The following is a 25,494-nucleotide window of genomic DNA, read 5'->3' as shown; positions in this document are numbered from 1 at the left end:
TAATTTTCAAATTTGAGTTTTTTTATTTTATCAGATTCTGAAAAGATGGCCCATTATGCCACTGAAGAAAGACAGGTTCGTGAAGAAAATGTAAGATTACAAAGAAAGTTACAAATGGAAATGGAACGACGAGAAACCCTGTGTCGCCACCTGTCTGAAAGTGAGTCTAGTCTTGAAATGGATGAAGAAAGGTAATTTGCATACATAAGAAATATATTTACTAACTTAGTGGGGGTTATTTTTCAAAAGGGCAGTTGGAACTTTCTCTAAACTCTAGTGCTCGGTTTTCCTACCTTTTACCTTTACCTCTTACCCATTTCTTTTGCTATCCACCTCCTCTGTGAGTTTATACAACTTGATTCTGATACTTTATACTTTACTCAAAGTTTCACGTACTTCTTTTTCCTTACTTGCTTGGTTCCTTTGTTGTTGGGCCCTTTAGGATGTTAATCATCTCCATTTTTTTACTCTGTGATCTCTTTCTAGCTCTTTTTCTTCACTATTAAATCTATCGGGTTGCCCCTTGTATCAGGTCCTCCAGGCTAGAAAGTAGACTACACATCCCCCATTACCTTCACCTTCTGGCAGTTTCTTTCTCTTCAGTTACCATCCACCTCCAATTTTGTTACTATTTTTGAGCAATGCCTCTGTTACTTCCTTATCTGTTTCCACTCTTATACAATTCACTTCTTGGAACTCGTGCAGTGGCAAATAGTGCTTAATAGTGTGTACTTTTATAAATCTGCATTAAGTCATTAAATGCATTAAAACCATCTACCCTGCCTCCAAATGTGCCCACTGTTGAGATGGGATTTTCTGCAAGACAGCTAAGATGGCATGAATGTGTGTGTGTGTTATATGGGCTAATGTGGAAAAACCAAGTATAGGTGAGTTACTGCCTACATCTTTGACTCATGCATGCTTTGAAAATTAGGTTTCACAGTTGCCCATTGCACTTTCCTTAGTAAAGAAATTTTTTTGGCAGTTATGTTCTAGACATCTGTTTGCGTCTCTTCTGCAAGAATTCCTCCTCTCTAGTCTTTACATAGAGCACAGGAGTCTTTTGCCACCTTCAGTTCCTATCCATTGGGATAGTTGACTCAGAGTTCCTCACCAGTTGTGCAGTCTTTCTGAAGAGATTTCAAGTGTATAATATAATGTGATGAGAAGTAAGGCAGGGGTGTTCATGTCAGTTTTGTGTAGGTCACCTCTTTAATACAATGTCATTTTCTCATTGGTTTGGCCAGCCAAATGGGGCAAAGTGTTCTCCTATAACAGGAAGGGACCTTGATTTCTGTTCCTGTATATTTGGCATGTAAATGATACAACAGAACACATACCAAATTGTATAGTCTTATTGCCCTATCCACACTACATCTTATCTAACCAGTTGTATGCAAATATTTGGTTTATTTTGCACATCCCTGTAACATAATGGTTTCTTTGCCTTTCTCCTTTCACACTTTCATCTGGGCGAAGAATATATGTTGTGTGAGATTGATGTCATCTCCTGTGAGTTTTGTCTCTCTAAGGTTTCATAATGAAAGAGGATATTAATCTATGTATTTGTAATTATTGGCCTTTCCACCATATCAATGTAGGATTCTACCTGCTGTAGATGTAAGGATATCATTTCAAAAATTAATATTTTACTTACCTGAAAATGTATTTATGATACATACTTACCTCTATTAACACCTTCCCACTCATTCTCCCTAATACCAATCCACATTATTCTTGCCTTGTCTAAAAATAAAGTTGTAATCCAGGTGCATATGAGGAGCTAATATGCATGGCAAGGAATAACTACTGTGTGAAGAGTGGTAAGTATTGATTCAAAATACGTTTTCAAGTAATGAAAAATGTTGACATTATATCAAAATATATAATTACTAAATTATTCAGTTTGAAAACAAATATATAGTATCAACAAGTACAGTGCTGTTAACTGTGTTTGTAGTTTCCTCTTATAAAGAATAGATATTTTGATAGTAACCACTTAAGATACAATTGTCTAATGAACTTCTGTCAAAATCTCTAAACAAAGAAATGCAGAATGAGGATGAAAATATGAGGGACCAATTGTCGTAAGCAGGAACTTTCTGTAATGCAGTAATGTAGTTATCATGTAGTTTATGTGTAATACCTTAACAAGGCTTAACAAACTGTAATAGAGTAAAATCACTAGTTATTAATGTTACATTAATCAGATTGTAAATTTGAATAGACTAATTAGAATATGATGTACATTATTACCATAATGAATTTTCTGTGAGCTTTTATTTCAGAAATGCACATGTAGTTACAGGTTTCAGTAGCAAACAATGTTGGTAAAAGTTGATGTATCCTTGAATTGCTGGACTGAAAGAATAGTTAAGTCAAATTAACCAATACGATCATTTGATAAAATTTTACAGACAGTTTAATGAGCTATCTCATGGCCATAGTGTACGCCAGAGGACAGTCTCCAGTCCAATACCATATGCTCCTTCACCTAGTTCTTCTCGCCCTCTCAGTCCAGGTAACTTTAGTTTCTGAATTACTTTTCCATTTTTTCCTAAAATTATATCTCAATTTTAAACTACAGTCCACAGTTTCAGCCAATAATTATATCTAAAATTACTTTTTTCTCTATCATAGAAATAAATCATTCTACTAGATTTAAGTTGTAGATTAATGCTTAGGTGCAAAATAAATGTATAAGATTTTTAAGTACAAATAGGGATATGATGATAGTCATGAATTAGTCATAAATCCACAAATCACAGCCATAAATCAATAAAAAAAAATTCTAGAGTTTATAGTGAAAAAGCATACATGTATAACACAACAATATCTAAGTTGAAATGTGCATATGTCTCAGTTACATAGTATGTTATATATCAGCCAGGTTGATTGATGAACCATGGCAATGGGCAGAAGGCATTGTCAGCACTCAAATTAGCATATATAGTGTGGTTGACATATTTTTATACATTCTTCTTTACTGTCATTTATAAGTTCGTAGAATTGGTGTCTGGTAAAAAACCATGATGACTCACCTTGAATTTTAACTGTCTTGGATATCATGATTATTTCTTTGTGACATTGTATTACTTCTCTTGCCACCTAGACTTTTGTTTCTTAACTTTTGTAATATCATTATATTGCTTTTGTTTCTATGATTTAATTCCTAACTTTCACAGTTGAGGTATTTCTTAATAGCAGAGTTGTTATATTCATTTCTCATCTTGGTTTAACATTTTTATTTTTGGGTTATTCGTTTATAGTGTTACTGTATTATTTCTCTTTCTGTCTTTAGTTTGATCTTCAATGGTAGATTATTCTGTAATGGCAGCATCATATAGTTTCTCCTTTATGCTTTACTATTTTGTTTTGATTTCCAGTTCTTTATTATTTCTTAGTTGCATTGTGTCTTTCCCTTTAGGCTTGACTTTCAGTAATGTCAGGGAAACTTTCAGCCCCACCAGTCCCTTGGGACGATGTCCACACTGTAATCAGCCATTGTATCATATCATAGCTTCCAGTGCCCATCTTCCAAGCACCTCACCTCATGGACATGGCCATCCAGCTGTAAGAATTCTAAAGTTATCCATCCTTTTGTTGTTTTTTATTCTTTGTTATGAATATTTTATTGAAGTGTAGAAATAATTTAAATTAAGTCAACTTTAACAATCATTGTTATTAGTGTGAGCTTGTTAGCTATGTGATGTTAAATTACATTGTACTTTTTAGATAAAGCACAAAATAATATTGAGTGTTTTATTATGAAGTTGTTTGAGGGAAATATTTTTACATAACATTCACAAAAGTAGTCAGAGTTGATTTTTATAACAAAACATACAGTTAATATGGAGAACTATTCATAAAAGTTTATTCAGTTGAGGGATCATTTGCAATGACAACATACAAATTCAGGTACATGTTTATTTATTCTGCCCAACATTTCAGTTTGTGTCTTTTTCAAAGGACTATCAATGTCATAGGTTACAAAACTGACTACAACTCATTCAACAATACTTTTAGTATGCTCCAGTGAGCAACATTCCATTATAATGTTGATTGTGCCACACCAAACATTAACAGCAAGGAAGCCAACACTAGACTTTACATCAGTACATTTGACATAATCAACAACACCTTATTAGGTCAAACTTTGAGTTGTGACAACTTTCATGACCGAAAATTAATTTTTTTTTTTAAATTTAGTCCATGTGCCCTTCCAATTAACCCTTTTATTATGGGATGGTTGGATTCCACTAAGCTTGTTAACCACAAAAGTATCCATAAGAGTAACTATACTATGACTTTTTATAATGTATGCATGTCTACAAAATACCAAGTTTTTAAATTAAGTACTATGATATTTTAATTAGATTTATCATTATTTTTTCTTTCAGAATGTTAACTATCCAACACACAAAGTAATTTTTGTGTTAAGATTAAAGATAATTTTCTGCATTAGAAAAATTTTCAAATTTCAGGTCTCTAACTCAGATAATTGTCAAATGTTTTTTAAGAAAAAACCTTTTTATCTATTATATTCACTATTGAATCAGAATCTCTCTGTGTTAAATAGATTTAATCAATCTTGTAACCACCATAAAGCAAAATTAGAAAATAAATATAAATTATGGCTTTCCCTTCTAGAAGGACTATGAATAAAAAACTCGAGCACAAATGTTTAGTCTAAATAGCTTAAATATCATTACATTATACATTTTTATATATTTATTATTTTTATTATATTCACCTTTCAGCCATTACTCGCTAATATGATAGAAGTTACAATGTCACAGTGCCTGTGCACTTATGTTACCATACATAAGAATATAGAACTAACCTATACGAAGTGATCTGTCTTTGCTGTATTTTAATGGACAAGTATTTTGTAAAATATAGTCACATTTCAGTTATGATACATTATTATTATCTATAACTTTTAATGTATTTTTCTTAAAACATAGATGAAAGAAGTTAGGCAAACAATTATCTCATCTAGTACTTTCTGTTTCGTTGTACTTGGTTGCTGCTTGTCAGAGGTTGGCTAAACCTTAAGAAATTTTGCACATGGAGAATATCAAACAAAACTTTTTTAAAGGTTATATACACTTTTGAATAGTGAAAAAATTATAAATTACTATATTGATACCATAGAATCCTATTATAATTTATCAAGTTTAGTAATTGATCTGTATTTGGGTCTAATAAATTATGCCATTTTGAACAGGCTAAGGACTCAAATTACTAGCATGAAAGTTTGTCTCATAAGAAAGAGATGATGATGTTATGTTTGAAAATGGCTGAGAAAAACCAGTTGTGGGACATTCTGAACATTCATTGGTTATTCATATGCCATAGTATTAAGAGCATATAAGGAACTGTTTTCAAACATCGAAGGATGTAAGTGGGGCCACTGTGTTTGTACATGAACAATTTCTCAGCATATAGAAAATATAGGAGATTTTTATTTTACATTCTAGTTTTTCAATATCAGTAATTGGAATTTCTAATTCATAAAAAAAACTATAGACTTTTTATTTTGACATCGCAAACAACTAATTTGAACCACTGCTCTATTCAACATGCCATGTGACACAAAAATTAATATTTAGGAATTTTGTTTTTACTTATAAATTAAGAAATAAAATAATGTATAATGTGAAAATTAAAATTATACTCAACAGTTTAATTCCACATTTAATGATATAAAATAGTAGTTTAACAAAAATGTTTAATGCTTGTCAACAAATGCAATGAGAAGATCTTTGACCTGTGACCCATCATGATAGGGTTAACAGATACAATGCCTTGGCCCTATAATACAGTTTTTTTATTTTTAAGTTTTATGGTCTACAATTCTAACCAGCTTATAAATACTTTTAGGACACTTCACTGTTCACCATTCCATTATTAAATACATGTTGTAGTTTTATATTAGTTTTGGTTACTGTTATTTAAAATCAACTTTGTAATCTGTGATGTCCAGACACCCCTGAAATGTCAGACATAATAAAAACATGTTATCTGTATTTGGTCTGTTTTCATTGAGAATGGTTTCCATTCTTCAGTCAGTACTAAAAGGTTTAAAAAAAAATCTTAAGAGATCAGTTTAAGACTGATTGTCTGAATTTTTACATTTGTAGAAATAGTTTATGAAAATATGTGGCTAGTATAGCATAAAGAAAAAAAGACGTTATTTTTTTGATAAAAACTATTGGGGATTTAGAATTACCATACCAGATATAATTGATCCTTTAGACTCATTGTTTTTGAAATGGTGACTTTTTATTTGTTCTTGAACTGTTTTTTATACACATACTGAGAATGGCACAGAGCTTTTCTGTGTTAATATTGATATGTTTTGATAAATGGCTTAGCTCTTAATTATCAGTGAAATGAAACTAATTAAAGCACAAAATGTCATTCACCTTAGTAACTTAGAAATGCAAATATATCATCCAGGAATATCACTACATATTTTTATGCATTCATTTAAGAACAAGACATAACTCCCTCAGAACTTTATTTATAAATATTGCATTTTATTAGTGGACTACATCTGCTATGACTAGGATGCAGCCAAGTCCATCACAAGAGAAGTTTGTGAAGCCAGCTGCCCCTCCTCCAGTCAGTAACCAGGGACAAGCCTCAGTTTTGATCCACACTGAACATCCATTTACTACTGAGAAAAGTTAAAGGTTTGAAGGGTAATTATGGTGCTAAATGACACAAATAATGTACCCTTGGAAAAAAGTGAGAACATTTATGATTCCTTATTCAAAGCTAAAGATATTTTGAGTTTATTTTCAAGATCTGTTGTTAAAAAGTAACAGAGTATTACATGGTGTGAAAGCATTCACTAATTTTTACTGCTATATGATACTAAAACCATAAGGGTAGCTTATCTGGTGAAGATTGCTTAAATGTTTTTTACTAATATTGGTATTTAATACCTTAGCACTGTTATAGGAAAACGGTTTGTTTACCTCATTACTTAGTGTTTTCAAGCTCTGAACTGTGAAAATTGGTAATTCTAGAATAAATACTCAAGCTAAGAGTCTTACATCAGTAAAACCTAGTTTCTATTGATCTCTTGCTTTCTCCAGTCAGTAATGTAACAAAACAAGTAGAGCTGTGAATGGAATGTTTTTGTAAATTCATTATTGCAGAAGCATGTCACCATGTTTGAACAGTCAGTAATATAACTAGACAATTGTGTATGGTTGCACATTAGACATTTCTGTAGATCCATTATCTGCAAATATGTTTCAACATATTTTAATCAGTCTGTAATATAACTAGACAAATATGAGACATTTTGTAGATCCATTATCTGCAGCTGCATGTTAACATGGCTGATTCATCAGCAATGTATTTAAACAAGCAAAACTGTTGTAAGCTGTCTTCAAGTGATTTTTCTGCAGATTTGGGTAATGTAATGTTTATTTTATTTTTTTCATATAATTTAGCCACTATGATGTAGCCTGGGCAGGATTACTTTCTTTCAAGGTTAGGGCACTTGTGATAGAACAAAAGTTTTGATGGCATACATTAAAATAACTCTACATTAGTTGTTTTCATGTGTTGTTAAATTTAGTATATGTGTATGTAAACTGTAATTTCTGTAAATTGAATATTTTCCTACTCATTTTCTTCTCTCATTTCTTAACAAATGATTAGAAGCTACCAATGATACTTATGCTAGATATGGATAAGTTATATAACTATTAAAGATTGACACAATTGCAAAAATTAGACAATGTGATATTTAACTTTCTTTTTCTACATGTACCTTGCTTATAGTTGACTGAAATGTAGAATACCATATAAAGCAGTTAACTGTAACTTAGAGTCAGTGAAATCAGTTTCCTTTCCTTTACAATACATTATGTTCTAAAATAAAATTATTTAAGAGTAAATCTCTGAGAAAGGTGTAACTGCAATTTGTTCTACAATCTCTGTAGGATGTTTATAAAAAATGTTTAAACATGATACAAGTAAAAAAATTTTAAATGTAAATTATAAAACATTGGTTTCATCATCCTTTGAGAGATGTAAGCTGTTTCTTTGTTTATTTTTGATAAAGTGAAAGATTCTTACACATTTTGTCTGAAAATGAAACAAATCTCTTGAATTGTGTTTATGATGTGCAAAATACATCTATAAAAATCTTACTGCTTTACATTTCCTACTTTTGTGGACATAGGGTGTGATTTTTGAAGGCTGTGTAAAACTTCTAGTTTTTTTTTGTGTGTGTAGCTGTCTTAAACCACTTAAATATTTAGTGCCTTTTTTCAAAAGCAAACACAGCAACAACAAATTCTTATAGTTAAAGCTTAACATAATTACTTAATCAATATTGTATGCATCTTATACTAGTATCCTCGTACATATTTGAATGGTAACAGCTTCAGAAGAATTACTTAGATTCTGGTTTATTCCCTGCAAGTTTTATGGAACTTGTAGATATAATTTGTAATTTAAGGGCATTGTAACTTAAAAAAAATTCAGCCAATTGTAGGTACACTTTTTTTGTCCTTATAAAAATGTTATTTGTTGAAGATTGTGTGTCATTCTTTTTGCCCAATTCAGATTAGTTTCGTTTTATTGTAACAGAATTCTGATGATACGTTACTCATCTTCATTATACATGATTGTTTCTTCTCAGTATAAAGTATCTGGCATTTGCTAGTGATTTTTATCTTGAAGTGCTATGATTTGGTTTCATTCAAATATTTTATACTACAGAAACAAAAGATTAATCTTTTTTATTTTATTTTCTAAAGGTACAAAATGGCTTCACTCATATTTTATGTTAATCCTTATAATTGTCCAATACTTTAAAACTACTTTTAACAAGTCCTTGCTATGTTTGAAAACTCGTATATTGTTGAGAAAAATATTAATAAGAAAATGTTACAATGTAAACATTTCTAGTGGACTCAGAAAACCTTTAGCATGCTTGTGTTTTTGTGATGAATCGAAGGAGATTTGTGGATGTTTTGCTTGACAGTATACCTATAGAGAAGTGAACAAAGAAAGATATAGAAGTCTTGAATGTGTACATGGCATGTTAATGAAGAAATTTCTTGCAGCTGTTAACTTTCACCACAATTAGTACTTTAGTAAATATTTTTGAAGAGGATAGAAAATTGCAGTTTTTACCAATAATCATGTGTGGTACAAAAAGGTACATGAAAACAATTATTGTGAATCATACATAGTATAGAGAGTATCAGTGATTATTAAAGATCCTGATTTGTAGTTGTGAATAAACAGATTGCAGATTTTCCTGAATTTTAACATTTAAAAAATGATTTGTCAATGCTAAATAAAATAAATCATAAGAATTTTATACTTCTCATGTTTATAGAATTCCATTGTTATCTGACTTGTGTCTAACTGCTCGTTTAGGTAGACTGAAGTAATTTCAATAATGAAATAGTGGAAGTTTTCATCATTTGTGAGAAAGAGATATTGATAAAATAATAACTGATTCTGGAATTAAGGTGACATTGATTATTTTGCTTGTTTAAATGCTGAATGTATGAGCAATGATATAACAAAAAATCAAACTTGATCCATTTATTTATATAACAAAAGGAATCACTTTCATATTAATTATTCTCTACTTTTAACAACATAGCTCTGAAATGTAATGACAATGAAGAATGTCTTATATATAATGAATTAAATAGGCAACGTCACGTCATGATTTCTTATATGTTGAAATGCAATTCAGGTTTACTTAACACTGTTGATTCAATAAGTATCCTTTTCTTTGACATATTTCTTAGCTTCAAGTTTCACTTAAGGTATACTTAAAATAAGATTTCATTACATTTTCTTTATGATTGTGTACACGGTCACTTGTTTTAATTCAAATTTTCATATGTAGCAATTACTTCACTGAGGTGGGTATTTAGTGGAAGAGCTGATTGATATTTGGAACATTGTTGCTGTACATGAGCTCTCAGTATTCTTAGTTTGTGTATCCTTGAGGTGACAGGAAATTGAATCCTTCACTTACCTTAACATATTATATTTGGTGCTTGTTGATGTATTTGAAAAATTAATCATTTATAAATTTTCTCAAATACTCATGAAATTTGCAACTTTTAATTTGTTTCTGATTTGTTTATTTTTTATTTTTGACTAGCACTATGTTTGTGAACTGTTGTAGCACATCAAGTAATGAAATTCCAATGTTCTTATGATCCAAAAGGTCACTGACAAACTTAGAGAAAAAAGAAATTACAGTCCATTTATTTCAGATAAATTTAAGTTACACTTTCCTAAATGTGTGGATCCTTACTGTATTATGTGAATGAGTAATAGAATTGTACAAAAAGGTTGTCATTATATATATATTACATTGTTCCTACTTTCCCTTAAGCTCTTCCACCCCCCCTAACAACTTCCACTGGACAGTTTGTTATTCTAAAGAATGTGATGGTAAATTATTTTAACATCTGTTCTGCTTTATCTTCACCTGATTATCCTGTGACATTCCTGGCTGAACTCAGTCATAATAACAGATTTTTACTCTAAACTATTGGTCTTTGTGTATTTTTAATAGTGATTTGTTAAGTAAGTTGCATCTCATCTAATGTTAATGCTTTACTGTTTTTTTTATGTAGAATCAAACAGGTGTCTATGATAAACTTTTTCAAAACAATAAAGATTGCCAATATTATTGTGCATCTATCACAAAGACATTGAATGACTTGTAAAATTGAAACTTTCTCAATTTCAAGCCAACCCTTAACCAAAATATAAAATTTAGTACTGCTGTTGTCTTGTATACAGCATGGGGCTTTTGAAACTTACACAAAGGGATAAAAACTAATGAAAGGTTATTATTTATTCAACTGCTTCTAGCAAAATCCATTTTCATCATTAAATATGCTAATGTTATTTGGCCATGAAAGAACTTTTCTTTTATTGTATGAGGATATAACATTTATTAAGTCTACCACCCTACATGGCAGTAGAAAGGTGTCTTCCATATGTATTTTGTTACTTTTGCATCAGTAAGTGGAAACAAAGTCAGTGGATAAAGCTACATTTTAAAAATGTTTTTGGTGTGCACCAACAGTTTTCTTGTTCATGTACAAATAATATTATGCTCATAAAATTTGAATTGAAAGTTTAGTTCTTTAAAATCTGATTGGACAACTGTTGCAAAGTTTATTTACATAAATCTTAAACACTGAAATGAAGTAAGACCTGTAATAAAATATGAAGTTGTAAACAGGTTGTTTTAACATAACTAACCTGGAATGTTGTATGTGAATGCCTTGTTTTTATAACAGATGTTTATTTTCCTGACCTGGAACATGTGTGCACTGAGTAACCAACTTGTTTTTTTTTAATTTAACATTGCATAATTGAATGGTGTGTGCACTGTAGATAGTGTGGTAAATTGAATCTTTATTAGTTTAAAAGCCTTTTTGTTTTCATTTCTTATATAAAATTAAATTAGTGTCTTTTCGTTCTGTCAGCTGCACTGTAGATGTTTCCTTTACCAAACTGTTAGACTGAAAACTACAGTGTTCCTGTAAATTGTGATGATTTATTTAAAATGATTTACAGAACATCTTATGTACAGATGTCTTTGTGTGGGGATATAATAAAATAAGTATCTGGAAACAATGAATAAGTGTTCTTTATTTTTAACATTTTCTAATTTTAACTAAAATTTTCACTTACCCCTATGTCTGACAAAAATGGCAAGTTTTTCTTTAACATGTATGTATTGTCAGGTAAAGAAGGTTTAAATACTTGATTTTCATCTTGCATTCAAATGCCTACCTACATTTTCTATTGAAACTTTATTAAATTAACATAACTACCCAGGATGAAACACCTTAGTTTTTCATGTAATTTTTACAATAGTAGGGTTATAAAATCTTAGTCTATAAAAAATTTAGAAATTTCTCTCAAATGTTAAGGCTGAAATACTTAAATTTTTAAAACCAAAAAATATTTTACTAGAATTTCTGAACTTGCCTATGAGAAGACACAGGAGTATCCCTAAATTATGGAGATGCATGTTAATGTTTCTTCCAATGGACAAAGACTTTGGGAAGTTTATAAGACATTAGTGATAATTAATAGATAGTCTTTTAGTAAAATCAAAATTTGTAAGCTGTAAGAAATGTACTAACTTTTAGATTTTGTTACAACATAACATGTCACCTCACAATAAATAGCATCAATGTAACATATAAATTTCTAACTCTCAATTATGTAATGATACAAAACCAGCTTTTCCTAAAGTTTATTCAGGATGTTTATAATGGGTAAATATAATCATAACACTTATGCCCAAAAACTTTTCAGGGTAAAGTATTTAACTCAGTCAATTTCATACCTTCAATAACTTGTACTAAAATATTTAATGTGATTTTTCTTAAGTCTGGTCAGGAAGAGAGAATACTAATTTATGAAGAATCTGTAAATAGAAAAATTTCAAATTCTATGATAATCTAGAGGAAATAAATGCCAGTTCCATATATTGTTGATCCTAGGAGGAATCAAGTTGATGATGAAACCAAAATACAGATATTCCTTTCAAATTGTTCCATAAGGTGTGGATAAATACTCTGGATGAATGTGTTCAAAATCCTAGAAAACAAATGTTAAAAAAATAGATTTTTTCTTACACCATCTAGTTAAACTATAAACTTGACATCAAAGTTAAAGAAGAGATTACATTTTTTTTTCACTAATGAATAAAATTGTTATTTTCAGAAATGTACAAGTAGATGTATATTAATTTCTGGTTTATATGCTATCCTTACAAAGGTATTGATTTTCATTCTATTCCTAATGTAAACATGGCCTGCTATGAGAAATTAAGTTGTTTTTTTTATTTTCCAAAGTCATTATAATTTAAAAACAGTTGCTTCCACACCTAAAACATAAATGAATTTCTCCTGGGCTAAAATCAAGCAGGGCTTGGTGAAAACATTTGTTGAAGTCTATCTCGCCCAGTCCACATACAGTATGCTGTTGCCAAACTAAAACCCAGAGCTCCTCCAACTGCACATCTTCTAAGGCCCGCTAAACAAAAAATACTATATTGATTACATTTGTAAATGTGTACATTATAATATGCTAAAAGATGCCTTATGCTACTTTTAAATTCCTAATCATTTCTTTTGGTGAGTGGTATAGACATTTAAAAAAAAAATGTAATATGGGAAGTACTCTCACAGTTGAAGATGCTGAATAGAAAATATTTTTTATTACAAGTTCCACAGGTCCAATATACTAATACTTTACACTCCAATGTTCTTTGTTTTCCCTCAATATTTTTTTGAAAAATTAAACGAAAATGCAATGTGATTCCTGAATCAGCTGTTTTGTTTGTAAGCAAATCATAATGACTCACATGCATTAGTTTAGCATTAAGTTCTGAAAACAATAAACTGTTATTTCAAGTATATTCATTCAGTGTCAATCCCTAACTACATAAATATCAATATGACACTGCAGATGATATTCATTCATGAAACTTACCATACCAGACTTTTAAACAGAACAACTATATGAATCTAATTTATTTTAATTACAGTCCATAAAACAGCAGTGGCCAGCCAGCAGCTCCTTAAAAAAGCATATTTCTCTATGCCTATAATTTAAAGCAAAATATTTTGGTTTAAGGAGTACAAGAAAATATTAAAGCGTGTAACTAAAAGGTTTAATTGATGTTCTGTTATATACAAAGTAAAATTGTTTTGATAAAAGCAACAGTATTTATATTATTTTATAAAATAAAACTATTTGTATTGTACAGAACCACTGAGGTGGCACTACTGAAAGCCTCAGTTTTAGCTTGGACTTTGTCAGTTACTTGTGTTCTTCTGTAACAAAAGAGATTTTCAGTCTCTTCAATAATATACAATGCAAAATTCTGGCTTTCTCCCTGCTAAGGATTGGCCACCCCTGTCATAAAATAATGATACAAATTCTTTTATAAGTTTTGTTTTCAAGCCTTCCCTACCAATTTAAAACATTTTGATTTGGTCTGGTTTACTGTTGCTGAAATTACTCAAAGCAAAGAATATGTAAAAAAAAAATACTAAAATAACTACAACAGTTCAATGTTTTTTGTTGCAATTTTAGAAAAAAATCACTTTACGTAAATCTTTCAGTCAATTTCTTTTATTCCGATAGTTAAATAAACTGAAAATTCTACAGAAATATACCATTAAATAAATCATAATCAAAAAAATAATCCTTTATCACTTTGACTTGTATTTGTAAATATTTCAAAAACATTATACCATATTAAATGAGATTTCTTGAATCAAGTTTTAATATCAAAAATAATTCTGTAAAATAAAGAAAATACAGTGTATGTTCTCTGTACTTACCAGATGATTTATACAAAAGACCAGCAGCAGTTGCTGCAGATACTGTATTCAGCTCATCATCCACTCCACGAACCAGTGAGAAAATTACTCCAAAACTACTATACATAACAGCTGGGTATAAAAGCAGAAAAATGGTTCTATTTCAAATAAATGGCTTGTCTAAATGGAAACAATCTTTAATTTTTCTGACACTATCTGTTTAAAAACATATACAACTGTTACAAAACTAAAATTATTAATTTGTAAATAGTATAAAATAAAAAATTAGATTTCTCCCAATTCTGTATAAGAATGTTACCAGCACAGATCTTTTGAAAAAAAACTCATTTACCTATAACACCCAAAGTATTACCAATCCCAGCTCCTCGTTTAGTTATGTAGTTCAGCATCCTGTTAGACGAAAAATATTGCAATTTTTTATTTCAGAAACTCGTATTTGTTTTATCTGCCAATTTAATGTGTAAAACTGAAATGAAAATTAAAGGATAAAAATATTATTTTACTTAATGTGCTAAGAAAACAACCTGAAAATAGCAACATCCTACTCTGAATATACCAAAATAAAACCACTCTGAGAACAAACAAAGAGCATACTGACATCTTGTACAAAGGACCACAAAGATAATATTATGCAGAATACTCACAGTACCTTCTTATATCTCAAGGGCATCAAAAACTTTTAATATGCACATGACTAAAACATACCCCATATGTAAAGAAAAATAAAAGCTACTAACTGGCATGTAATTCTACCAACAATATTAACCTGAACATTTAAAAAAAATCTGTTCACAACATTTTCTAATTTCTTAACAGCACTATCATTTTTCAGCATGTACAGGATTACAACACAAGTTGACAAAACAACAATAGAGAAACAGGTACTTACTGTGTTCTTCTAACACTGCCAACATGTCCAGCAGCTGCTGTTTCTTTCAAACCTGTGTAGAAGCCAGTAAATCCACCAAGGAGTGCCCCTACAGATAAAGAAAATAAATGTTACTGCAAATATTATAATTACATAGTCCAAGTAAAAGAAAGATTAGTTTCATTAACAAATACCTTCATTTCAAGCTCACGTGTTGATGAAACTTGAGTACTTACTAAAAAAAAAGTAAGTTCTCAATATTAACTTCCCAACACTGTACAACTTTTGAAACATTACATACCAGTCATAACTGATCCACCAATCTGGGAAAAAGCTAATTCAAATCTTCCACGTTGACGTGAAGCTCCCTCAGGAAATATCCATTCTGGCCCACTCTGCAAATTAAATCAATATTTCATAAGTATAAAATCTCTGAGTAGATGTAACTGAAATAAAGCTTATGTTTGGTGTTTTGTCATCTTATCTAGTAAATTATAAATATATATACAGTATGTAAACATACATATTTGTTGCTTGCATCATTTCGCATTGTCAAAACAAAAAGAAGGGAAGAGTTTTGTTTCCATTCTGGAGAAGAAAACAAGAATATTATTCAAATCTGGTTGAAAGTAAAGAATAACCTAAGTGTCAATCACATCATTTCTACTACATTTAGCACCAAAAAAGCCTTTTATCCAATACCAGGACTCAGTCTAGAAGAAATATGACAGACACAATAGTGGTTAAATGTGTTATAACAAGAATTAGACATACCTTATGAAACTTATTACGTGATGCACTAATTTATGATAGCAATATTTCAATCATATACATTATTTATCTCAAAAATGCACTCAGTTAAACACTGATATAGTGTTCTATATTTTATGAATGACACATAAGGATTAAAACTTACTACCAGTTTATTTTTATCACCTTTTGCCACAAATCAGTAAAATTCATGCAGTCATTTTAAAACAAATTAGACAATCTAAAGATATTTAGATAATGAGTTAGTTTTTGGTTTCTCTTCACCCAAGAGAAAATACTTTTTTTTTTAAATAACTGAACTATTATTTTTTATTAACAGTACCACTATGACTGAAACTACTGAAGTTACTGTGTGAGTTTTAAAAACAGCCCACTTTGACGGTACAAAAAATATGCTAAAGGTTTTCTTAATGATATCACTGAAACTAGAAATTCAGGAAAGATCGTTAAGGTTAATTCAATACCTGAGATAGGTAGGCTGGATCAAAATTAAGATATGGTGACACTGGAGCAAAATTTCCTCTTGGAGAATCTATGTAAAAGTAAAATATTTAATTAACTGGAAATACAATTTCTCAGCAGCATCTTCTGACAGTAATATTAAGAATAAAATTTCATCTTATTCTGTCATGAACTTCTAAGTGTCTTGATCATGTTATTACTTTCTATACTTGCATGTTTTGAAAGTTTTTGAGAGCATAATTATGAACTGACCATTATGATTTTCACTAAGATTGCTGCACTCCCTAACTGATTTATAAGGTACTGAATCTCAAACCAGCTTCAAAACCACTTCTTTGAAAAGCAAGTTATAAAACTAGTCCTATTGTTACAGCTTCTTTACTGGGATAGCTAATCCTCATCAAAAATTACTTATCTAATCCTGATATTTTTATTGGAATAAGTTTCATAAAACACATTTTCCATTTGCAATGCATCTTATTATGACAACTCTTAATTCAGGAATTGGTAGTATTAGACCAAACTACTGGAAAAGAACTGGGGTCACGGGGCATGCTAGTATACAAGCCAGTTGTCCTAAGCCTTCTGTTAGAGTATATTAAAATTTATCTTCCTCTGGCTCATCTAAGCTGTTCCAATTTCTTCAGCCATAATCCTGCAAAGAATGAAAAAGAAACCATTTTTTCTTACATAAATCCCTGCTCTGTCTTCTTTGAAACTCCTTTGGTGCTGCAACTTCTACCATATTGGAAAGCATGCATATGTTCAAAATAACTTAAATTACAAACTATGGGATACCAAGAAACCTTCCTTAACAAACAGAACACTAAAAATTTAATCTAGTCCTAAATATACATAAACTATTTCCTGAAACTTGTGTGAAGTGGCACATTTTTATTAGAAGGGACAAAGGATTGGTAGGACATGATTAAACTTTCAAACACTGGTATATGTAAGTAATCTATAAATCCAGATTACAATCCATAAACACTTGCAGGCAGTAAAACTAAAGGACACAAGTTTTTGATATAAAAAACTCAAAGATAACTCTAGCCAAGGTACTGTTACTTTTATAATGATGTCAACCAATGAAAAAGTTTTTTGTTATATGCATTAGAAGTTTTTGCACAAAAAGAATTCAAGATGAGAGTGAATTCAGTGGAAGGCAAAATTTGACAGAAGAAATTTTGTTGTTTTTTTGTATAATGACATAGGATGGTTGTAGAAAATAGAACAGCTTAAGTAGGCCAAGTTTCCACTATTATCCCTTGGAAATGAAGTGAAAAAATGCTTCAACTGAAATAATGTCTGCCCTTTCTTTATATTAAATTTATTTCCTCTTGTCCTAATTCCTTAAGAAGTCAACATTACAAAAAAACTAATTTATCAAAATTATTTCCTTTAATAATTTTAAATCCTTCAAAAAATTAATCATCCACCCTTCTCTTATCAAGAGGGAACAAATTAGAGGATATTAGCCTATCCTCAAGTGACAATCTACTGATCCCCAGAACCATCCTAACAGCTCTCTGCTGAACCATCTCCAAATATCCTTCACAAACAAGTGGACACAATGCTCTATATTAGGCCTAACCTTTTTAAATGTGTGGTAAATATTCCTAAATGTAAAATCCAAATAATGTTACACTTGAAATACAATGGCTATCAAGAATTATGAGTTGTACCATCCAATACTGCAAGACCATTTTCCTCATCCATCCACTTAATTAAAAAATTCCTATCAATATTGTATACGTAATTCATATTAATTTATCCATATGCATAACCTTAGATTGACAATTAAATGCCATTTGCCATATGTTTGTCCAACTAACTGATATATTCAAGTATGCAAAATCATAGCATTTCATAAATAAGCAATAAATGTATGAAAGTAATGGCTATTATACTTTTTCACTCTACCACAGAGCTGGATTAGACCAGTCCTAACTTAATACTTAAAATCCAATTACTAACTGTATATGTGTATTACTTACTCTTTTTAAACATTGTGTTTTTGTAAGCTCTGTGAAAATATCTTCATTTCAAATTACTTATGTATCATGTAAAAGGCACTGAGCAATACAGTAAATAACAAAACATTAACTAGATTTGGTAAAATGGGGATTAAAGTAGTAGGCATAAGCTTTAAATTTAGATTTTTGTAGTGTAACATGTAATATAAGGTTAAATGAGTCTTGGTATGTGTAATGGTTCTTTAGGTTTAAATGTAATTCAACTTGCAGTGAGATTGTAAGACAAATTCAATACATTGTTTTATTTCATAAATACAGTCTAAAAACTAGTTAATTGTCAAACTTAAGTTTAACAGTTCTAACAACAAGCTACTCATATGTAATCATAGAATCAAGTTCATTTTAATTCTACAAATAAAACAAATGTTAAAACAAGTTTGGAGGTTAAGCATTCCCAGTTTGTTAGGTGCAATAGATGAAATGAAAGTTTTATTTGAAAACTCTGGACTACTACACACTTAAGGAAGCTAGTATTTAGGATGTTCAATTTATATGTATAGTTTAATGTTGGAGGCTACCCTACCTAAAGATGAGGAAATAGATAAAGAGAAGTATAAGCTGTGAGAAATGATAGCAGGACTTCAAGGGAAGCTCAAGCTTTTACATGCAAGGGAGGCATCAACCAAGATTAACAAGAATATTCAGGAAGTTAGAAATGGTATTATTACAGTTAAAAGTAGTGAACATAATTGTGAAGACATTACTCTGTTGAACAGACTTCAGCCATCTGCTTATGTAGACAAGGAATTATTGAAGGGCAGAGAGCAAAAGAAATAGAAGGATATGGATTGTAAACTTGCAGGTTATAGCTAAAGGCAGTTCCTTCACATGGCATGTGGATAGTCTGTGGAATAAATAGAGAGAAACAGATTATGATACCATAGAGTACAGGTGAAGGACATAACTGACAGAACAAGTGGTACTAGTAACACTGCAGTCTTTGTTACACTCATAGTCTCATAGTATAAGGGAGAGTAACTCAGAGGAGCTGATTAATAGGAACAAGGGGTTGATAAAAGCATTAAAAGTTTAAGGCCATTAATTAATTATGTCAGGGATACTGCCAAGATATAACTGTGGAGCTGAAATTTTGAGTAGGTTGCTTGGGTTAAGTGCTATGCTGAAATTAATATGCAAGTATAATCAGATTGACTGGTTAGACCTATGGGATCAGTTCAGTGGAAGAAGACAATCTTTTTGAAATAGATGGTTTACATTAAGTAAGAAAAGGTCTGGCATGTTTGAAAGGACTATTAACTTAGCTGTAAGGAAATTTTTAAACCAGAACTAGATAGTGTTGAGGGCAAAGATAAACTAAATGAAACATAACAGATGTCTAGAAAAATTTAGCTCAGGAAATCAGTATAAAAATAGTCATAAGAACAGACTTAATTGTTACAATTGTAATGCTAGAAGTATAAAAATAAAGTAGATGACTTTAAGGCACTGGTAGAAATAGAAGATTTTGTATAATTGGAATAACCAAAACATGGTTAAATGCAAATGGTTTTAATTACAGAAATTGCTTTGAAATACATGGTTACAGATTATTCAATAAGAACAAAGTAGTAAAAAGAGGGAGTATTGGCTCTATATTTACATAAAGTGTGAGTTACATCTGAAGTTGAGAATATTGATAACTCAAAAACTTTATAGTGAGATTAAGATTTCAGCTGTTAATGAAGTCATAATTATGGGTGATTTTAATTTCAGATATACTGATTAGGAAATACTAGCTAAATCATGTGGGAGAAAGGTTTCTAAAAGCTGTTCAAGATGGATTTCTTTAACAATTAGTGAAAGAACCAACTAAATATAATGCTATTTTAGATTTATTGTTAACTTCTAATATATAAATGGTTGAGAAGGTAAATATTGAGGAACACCTAAGTGCAAGTGATCATTGCTGTATTAGGTTTGATGTTTTACTACATATGGAAATCAGGAATAATGATATTTTGATCCCAAATTTCAAAAAGCAAATGTTCAAAGGATGCAACAAGAGTTATCGATTGTGAATTGGGCAGCTGAATTATTTAGAGACATTGAGCAACTGTGGAAAATTTTTTCTTAACCTCAAAATTACAAGAACTGATACACAATTTCAAACAGAAATCCACGAAAAATCACCCATACTGGACTATACATTCCTTGAAAAAAAACTATGCTCACCAGATAAAATTAACGACAAAATAAAACAATATTTTAAGTTTCCTCCACAAACCGTCAATATTCAAAACAAATATATTCCTTAAAGAAAATTAGTAACAAAATATGACATTCCAATTAATACCAATTCAAAACCCGACACAAACTGAGGTCTAGTAGCTATATTGGAGAAAGAGGTAGAAAAATGGAAACAAGTAAAAAAAAAAAAAAAAATATAACCATAGTTGGCTTGCAAAGGGTACAAGAGATAAAATTACATAAAACCACAACAAATTTAAGAAACTAAACTGACTGGTATTACAGAAGATTTAGAAGACAAAGAAATTTAGTCAAACAGTAAATTAGGGCATCCCAAAATGATGTATGAAAAGAATTTGGCAAGCTGAAAACAAAAATTTACACTAATAATTTTTTTTTAGTATATTAGGGGTAAAAAAGATGTTAGGATGGTGACAGGGCCACTGAGATGATAGAGGAAGGCTTGTACCTAATGCTTATGAAATGGCTAGGTTATTATATTCTGCTTTTTCTTAATTTTTTATAATGAAGACTTAAACAGTTTTCCTCATCTTGAAGAATGGTAGATGAAAACAAAGTTGAAGACAATGGAATAAATTCTCAGCTTGTTAAAATAAAATTATAAAGTTTAAAGAATAAGGCTCCTGGACAGATAATATTTCTCATAAGTTTTCAAAGAGGTCAAGTCTTTGAATACTGGACAAATACCAACAGAAAGGAAATTAACTTGTTACCCCTATCTTCAAAGGAAGTAATAGAAGTTGTCCCAGTAATTATAGGCTTATTAGTCTTGCATCAGTCATGGGAAAAATTCTGGAGAACTGTTAAAAGATGCTTTGCAAGGTCATTTAAAAAATTTAGAATTTTACTAGATAGCCAACAAGGTTTCACTAAGGGAAAATTGTGCATTACAAATCTTACATGCTTTGAAAAAGTTAGTCCTTATGTTGATGAAGGAAAGGGTATAGGGTTTGGTGTATCTAGATTTTCAGAAAGCATTTGACAAAAAGTATTTTAAAAAATTAATAGGTGTGGAGGATACATTAACTGGATATAAGAGTGGCTTGATGGAAGAAATCACATGGTTGTTATAAACTGACTTCAGTCAAACTAGATTAATGTTGCAAATGGCATACCTCATCAGGGCTGTCTTAGGACCATTGCTCTTTTTGATTTACACTAATGACAAGACGAAGGAATAGTCAGTAAATTACTTATATTTGCTGATGATATCAAGGTCTTGGATATTGCCAGCTGTGAAGAAGATACTTCTACTTCAAAAAAGGATTTAAATCATTCAGAGAGTTGGGCAAATAAATGGCAGATGAACTATAATTATAATAAATGCAAATGAATGTACATGGATTATGATAATTTAAATTATAATTTGGATGAGAATAACTTTCACAGTGTCATGATAGAAAGAGATCTTGGTGTAATAGTCAATCAGTCTAAAGCAGTGTGTTGCTGCTAGTGGTAGAGCAAATAGGATTTTAGTTTGTATCTACAGAAATACTGAATACAAGTCTAAAAGCAGATATAATTTCATTGTATAGATCACTGGTTAGACCACATTTGAAATATGTTCAATCATGAACTCTTTTACTTTAGGAAAGGCCTTAAAGTGTTTGAAAGGATTCAAAAAGGGTTACTAGAATGGTACTTGGGATGAAAGGGTTTTCATGAAAGGAGATAATGAAATCTCTCAACTTGTTTTCTCTTGAAAAGAAAGAATTAGAGGATCTGATTTAAGATTGTAAAGGGAATTGATAGTGTTGATACATTATTTTTTTTCATATCTAACAGTGAGAACAGTAGGACTAAGGGACACAAATATAATTCCTGGCAGGGTAGAAATCACTTTCTCTACATGGATTGCCTTTGGATATTGCAGATACAATAAATTTAAGTGAATTTATGAAAAAGCTTGATAGGTATATAAATTAGAAGGGCTGTCTAAGATTTTTTAGTTAATAGTTTTAGTTTAACTTTAAGGATAAAACAGCCAAGATGTACTAACAAGTCCCTTGTTGTCCTTAAACATTAAGTTTTGTAAATACAAGTGTAAATATTACCTCAGAAAATTAAGGTACACAATAAACAAAGCTAAATAAATAAAATCTTTAAAGATAAATCCAAGTATAAACTGTCCAACAGCAAACACTGACAGTTTGTTCAATTGTAGAAAGGGCATTGGTAGCATCATAGTCAATGTACAACATCTTCAGGGAAAACAGTGATGAATCAGAACAAGTTTTAGAGATTGCACCTCAGCTAAGTCTCAATGAAGGTAGTCTGACTGCTGAGACACATTTTTCTTCAGGAACATAACTCATCATTACTAGTAAAAACAATAATTCTAAACATATAACAAATGTGGTGAAATGATATCTCAAAACTCAAGAGACTAATGGAACAACACAACTTGACATGCACAAAATCCTGATACAAACATTCTTGAAGCTGTACAGGTTACGTGAAAAACTGGGAAAGTCAAAAAACAACAATTTCTCTGAATTCTGAAAAGTAATACACAACACTTGAAACAATATTCCACAATCGTACATTGTTAAAGTATACTGTAGCATGAAAACAAGGTGTGATATTCTTTTGTTAAACAAAGAAATTGTATATAAAATACAAGTGCTTTGAACTACTTTTTTTGCTTTATTATTTTGCAACAATTTCCCAATCTAGTTTCCATTACTCACTGTTTGTGACTTCTGAATGTATGCCACTTGTGTTTAACATGATTATTTCCACTAATTTATGTTTGTACAATATTATTTACCAAACTCTATTTTCCAACTTCACAATTAAGAAATACAACCTAGCATAAGATAAAGGTTCATTACACTGTTCCTATGATGTACACAATTACCTAAAGAATGTCCAATACTTATTTTTATGCCCAAAATATACCATCATAAAACACACACATATAGAAATTCTAAATACATAAAAGAAAGCTGTTCCTGAGAAAGTAGCTTGCTGTCAAATAAGTCATCAAACACAATCTCACTAAGTAATGATACATCTTTTCATCCCATGTATTAGTGTATAATTAATTTATAAACATATTTATATCTATCATACAGTAAATGTACTGTAATACAATGTAAAAAGCATTAATTGTATCAGGGGAATATTTATCACTTACACTCTTTTAACCATGCAGTTTTCAACCAATAACTATTTAAATAAACTAGAAACTGTGATAGTAATGTAATGATGTAATCAATGTAAACTACAAACTGAGCAGGTTTCACATTCCTAGCCTAATCATAAACTTTTATGTTAAGAGTTTGGTAGAACTACTGTGCAAAGGTAAATGTTTAAGTTAGTCTTATTAATATTATTGAATAACAAGCATATGGTTTAATAGTCAAACTGGTAAATTTTAATTTCAAAAGTTATTTGTTTTAATAAGAAGCTACAATTAAACTAAGAAGAGTCAGTTCAGATATAACGTACTTGAATGAGTTCTCGTACAATGCACATCCCATACTGATAAATAATCATTCTGGTTGCAACCTGTTTGTATATTACTTTTTTCTTTTTCTTTTCAATTTTACGTTTTAACCAACTGGTTTTGATTGCAAAACTAAAACGTAAACGTTTTCTACTAATACAGGCGTTGAAAATGGAGATTACGTCATTATATTGAAATACTGTCTGAAGTTAATATACTGAGACTGATATTATAGCGTTTATTCCGAAAATACTTATACCATGAATTTAGCTGAAACAAGAATGAAATTAAGCCTAATTCTACCTACAACTTACAAGGAAATTGTGCCGAAGCGTTCGGTGGGCCATAAACGTTTAAATACCCAGCGTTTTGACGATCCATTATTTAAAATCACTGCAAAAAATTTATCTTTTTATCAACGTCTTTACACTTAAGAATCTGAACGACCTGACATTGCGTTAACCAAATGGAAAGGACATTTTTCTACGCAATGCACATGGAAAGGAGCAATACAACGCCCTCTTCTAAACCAAAACATCATAGTTTGTTTTGAGTGTGATATTACTTCGAAATAAAGTGGCTCGGCATGGCCAAGCGCGTAAGGCGTGCGACTCGTGATCCGAGGGTCGCGGGTTCGCGCCCGCGTCGCGCTAAAACATGCTCGTCCTCCCAACCGTGGGGGCGATATAATGTTACGGTCAATCCCACTATTCGTTGGTAAAAGAGTAGCCCAAGAGTTGGCGGTGGGTGGTGATGACTAGCTGCCTTCCCTCTAGTCTTACACTGCAAAATTAGGGACGGCTAGCACAAATCGCCCTCGAGTAGCTTTGTGCGAAATTCCAAAACAAACAATCGAAATAAAGCTATAACAATTTGAATCATGCCACTCTTTCCTGCTTTGCATACATACAGGGTGTCTAAAAAATGTATACACATTTTTAATTATTATAAATACAATATTTATTAAGATATATCTAGGTTTTATATTCCAAGTTTAAGAAGACAAGTGTAGAATCTTTTGAGTTATCGCAGGTGTTCGAACTGATGACCTTTCTTCTTGATTACAAAAAGGCCTGACATGGCCAAGCGCGTAAGGCGTGCGACTCGTAATCCGATGGTCGCGGGTTCGCGCCCGCGTCGCGCTAAAACATGCTCGTCCTCCCAACCGTGGGGCGATATAATGTGACGGTCAATCCCACTATTCGTTGGTAAAAGAGTAGCCCAAGAGTTGGCGGTGGGTGGTGATGACTAGCTGCCTTCTCTCTAGTCTTACACTGCTAAATTAGGGACGGCTAGCACAGATAGCTCTCG

General features: G+C 30.9%; 2 protein-coding genes across 2 annotated transcripts in view; one reads left to right on the top strand and one right to left on the bottom strand.

Moving 5' to 3' along the window:
- Positions 1-11,662, top strand: part of LOC143229523 (coiled-coil domain-containing protein 6-like) — a 35,140-nt gene extending 23,478 nt beyond the window's left edge. Inside the window, exons 5-8 of the mRNA XM_076461985.1 lie at positions 35-191; positions 2,418-2,521; positions 3,428-3,573; positions 6,553-11,662. Coding sequence (XP_076318100.1) covers positions 35-191; positions 2,418-2,521; positions 3,428-3,573; positions 6,553-6,699 — 554 coding nt within the window. The 3' untranslated portion in view covers positions 6,700-11,662. The remainder of the gene's footprint in view (positions 1-34; positions 192-2,417; positions 2,522-3,427; positions 3,574-6,552) is intronic.
- Tim23 (translocase of inner mitochondrial membrane 23) lies at positions 11,654-24,714 on the bottom strand. The gene is made up of 8 exons (XM_076461986.1): positions 24,498-24,714; positions 16,491-16,558; positions 15,557-15,650; positions 15,277-15,364; positions 14,719-14,777; positions 14,388-14,498; positions 12,923-13,071; positions 11,654-12,633 (listed from the first exon to the last, which is right to left on the bottom strand). The coding sequence occupies exons 1-7, from the start codon at positions 24,562-24,564 to the stop codon at positions 12,956-12,958; spliced, it is 603 nt and encodes a 200-aa protein (XP_076318101.1). The 5' UTR covers positions 24,565-24,714; the 3' UTR covers positions 11,654-12,633; positions 12,923-12,955.
- Between the last annotated feature and the right edge of the window lie 780 nt (positions 24,715-25,494).

This window comes from Tachypleus tridentatus, chromosome 10 (assembly GCF_004210375.1).
Source record: "Tachypleus tridentatus isolate NWPU-2018 chromosome 10, ASM421037v1, whole genome shotgun sequence".
NCBI classification, from domain to species: Eukaryota; Metazoa; Arthropoda; class Merostomata; order Xiphosura; family Limulidae; genus Tachypleus; species Tachypleus tridentatus.
Note: the sequence above shows the minus strand (reverse complement) of the source record. Positions and strands in the feature narration are given on the sequence as shown.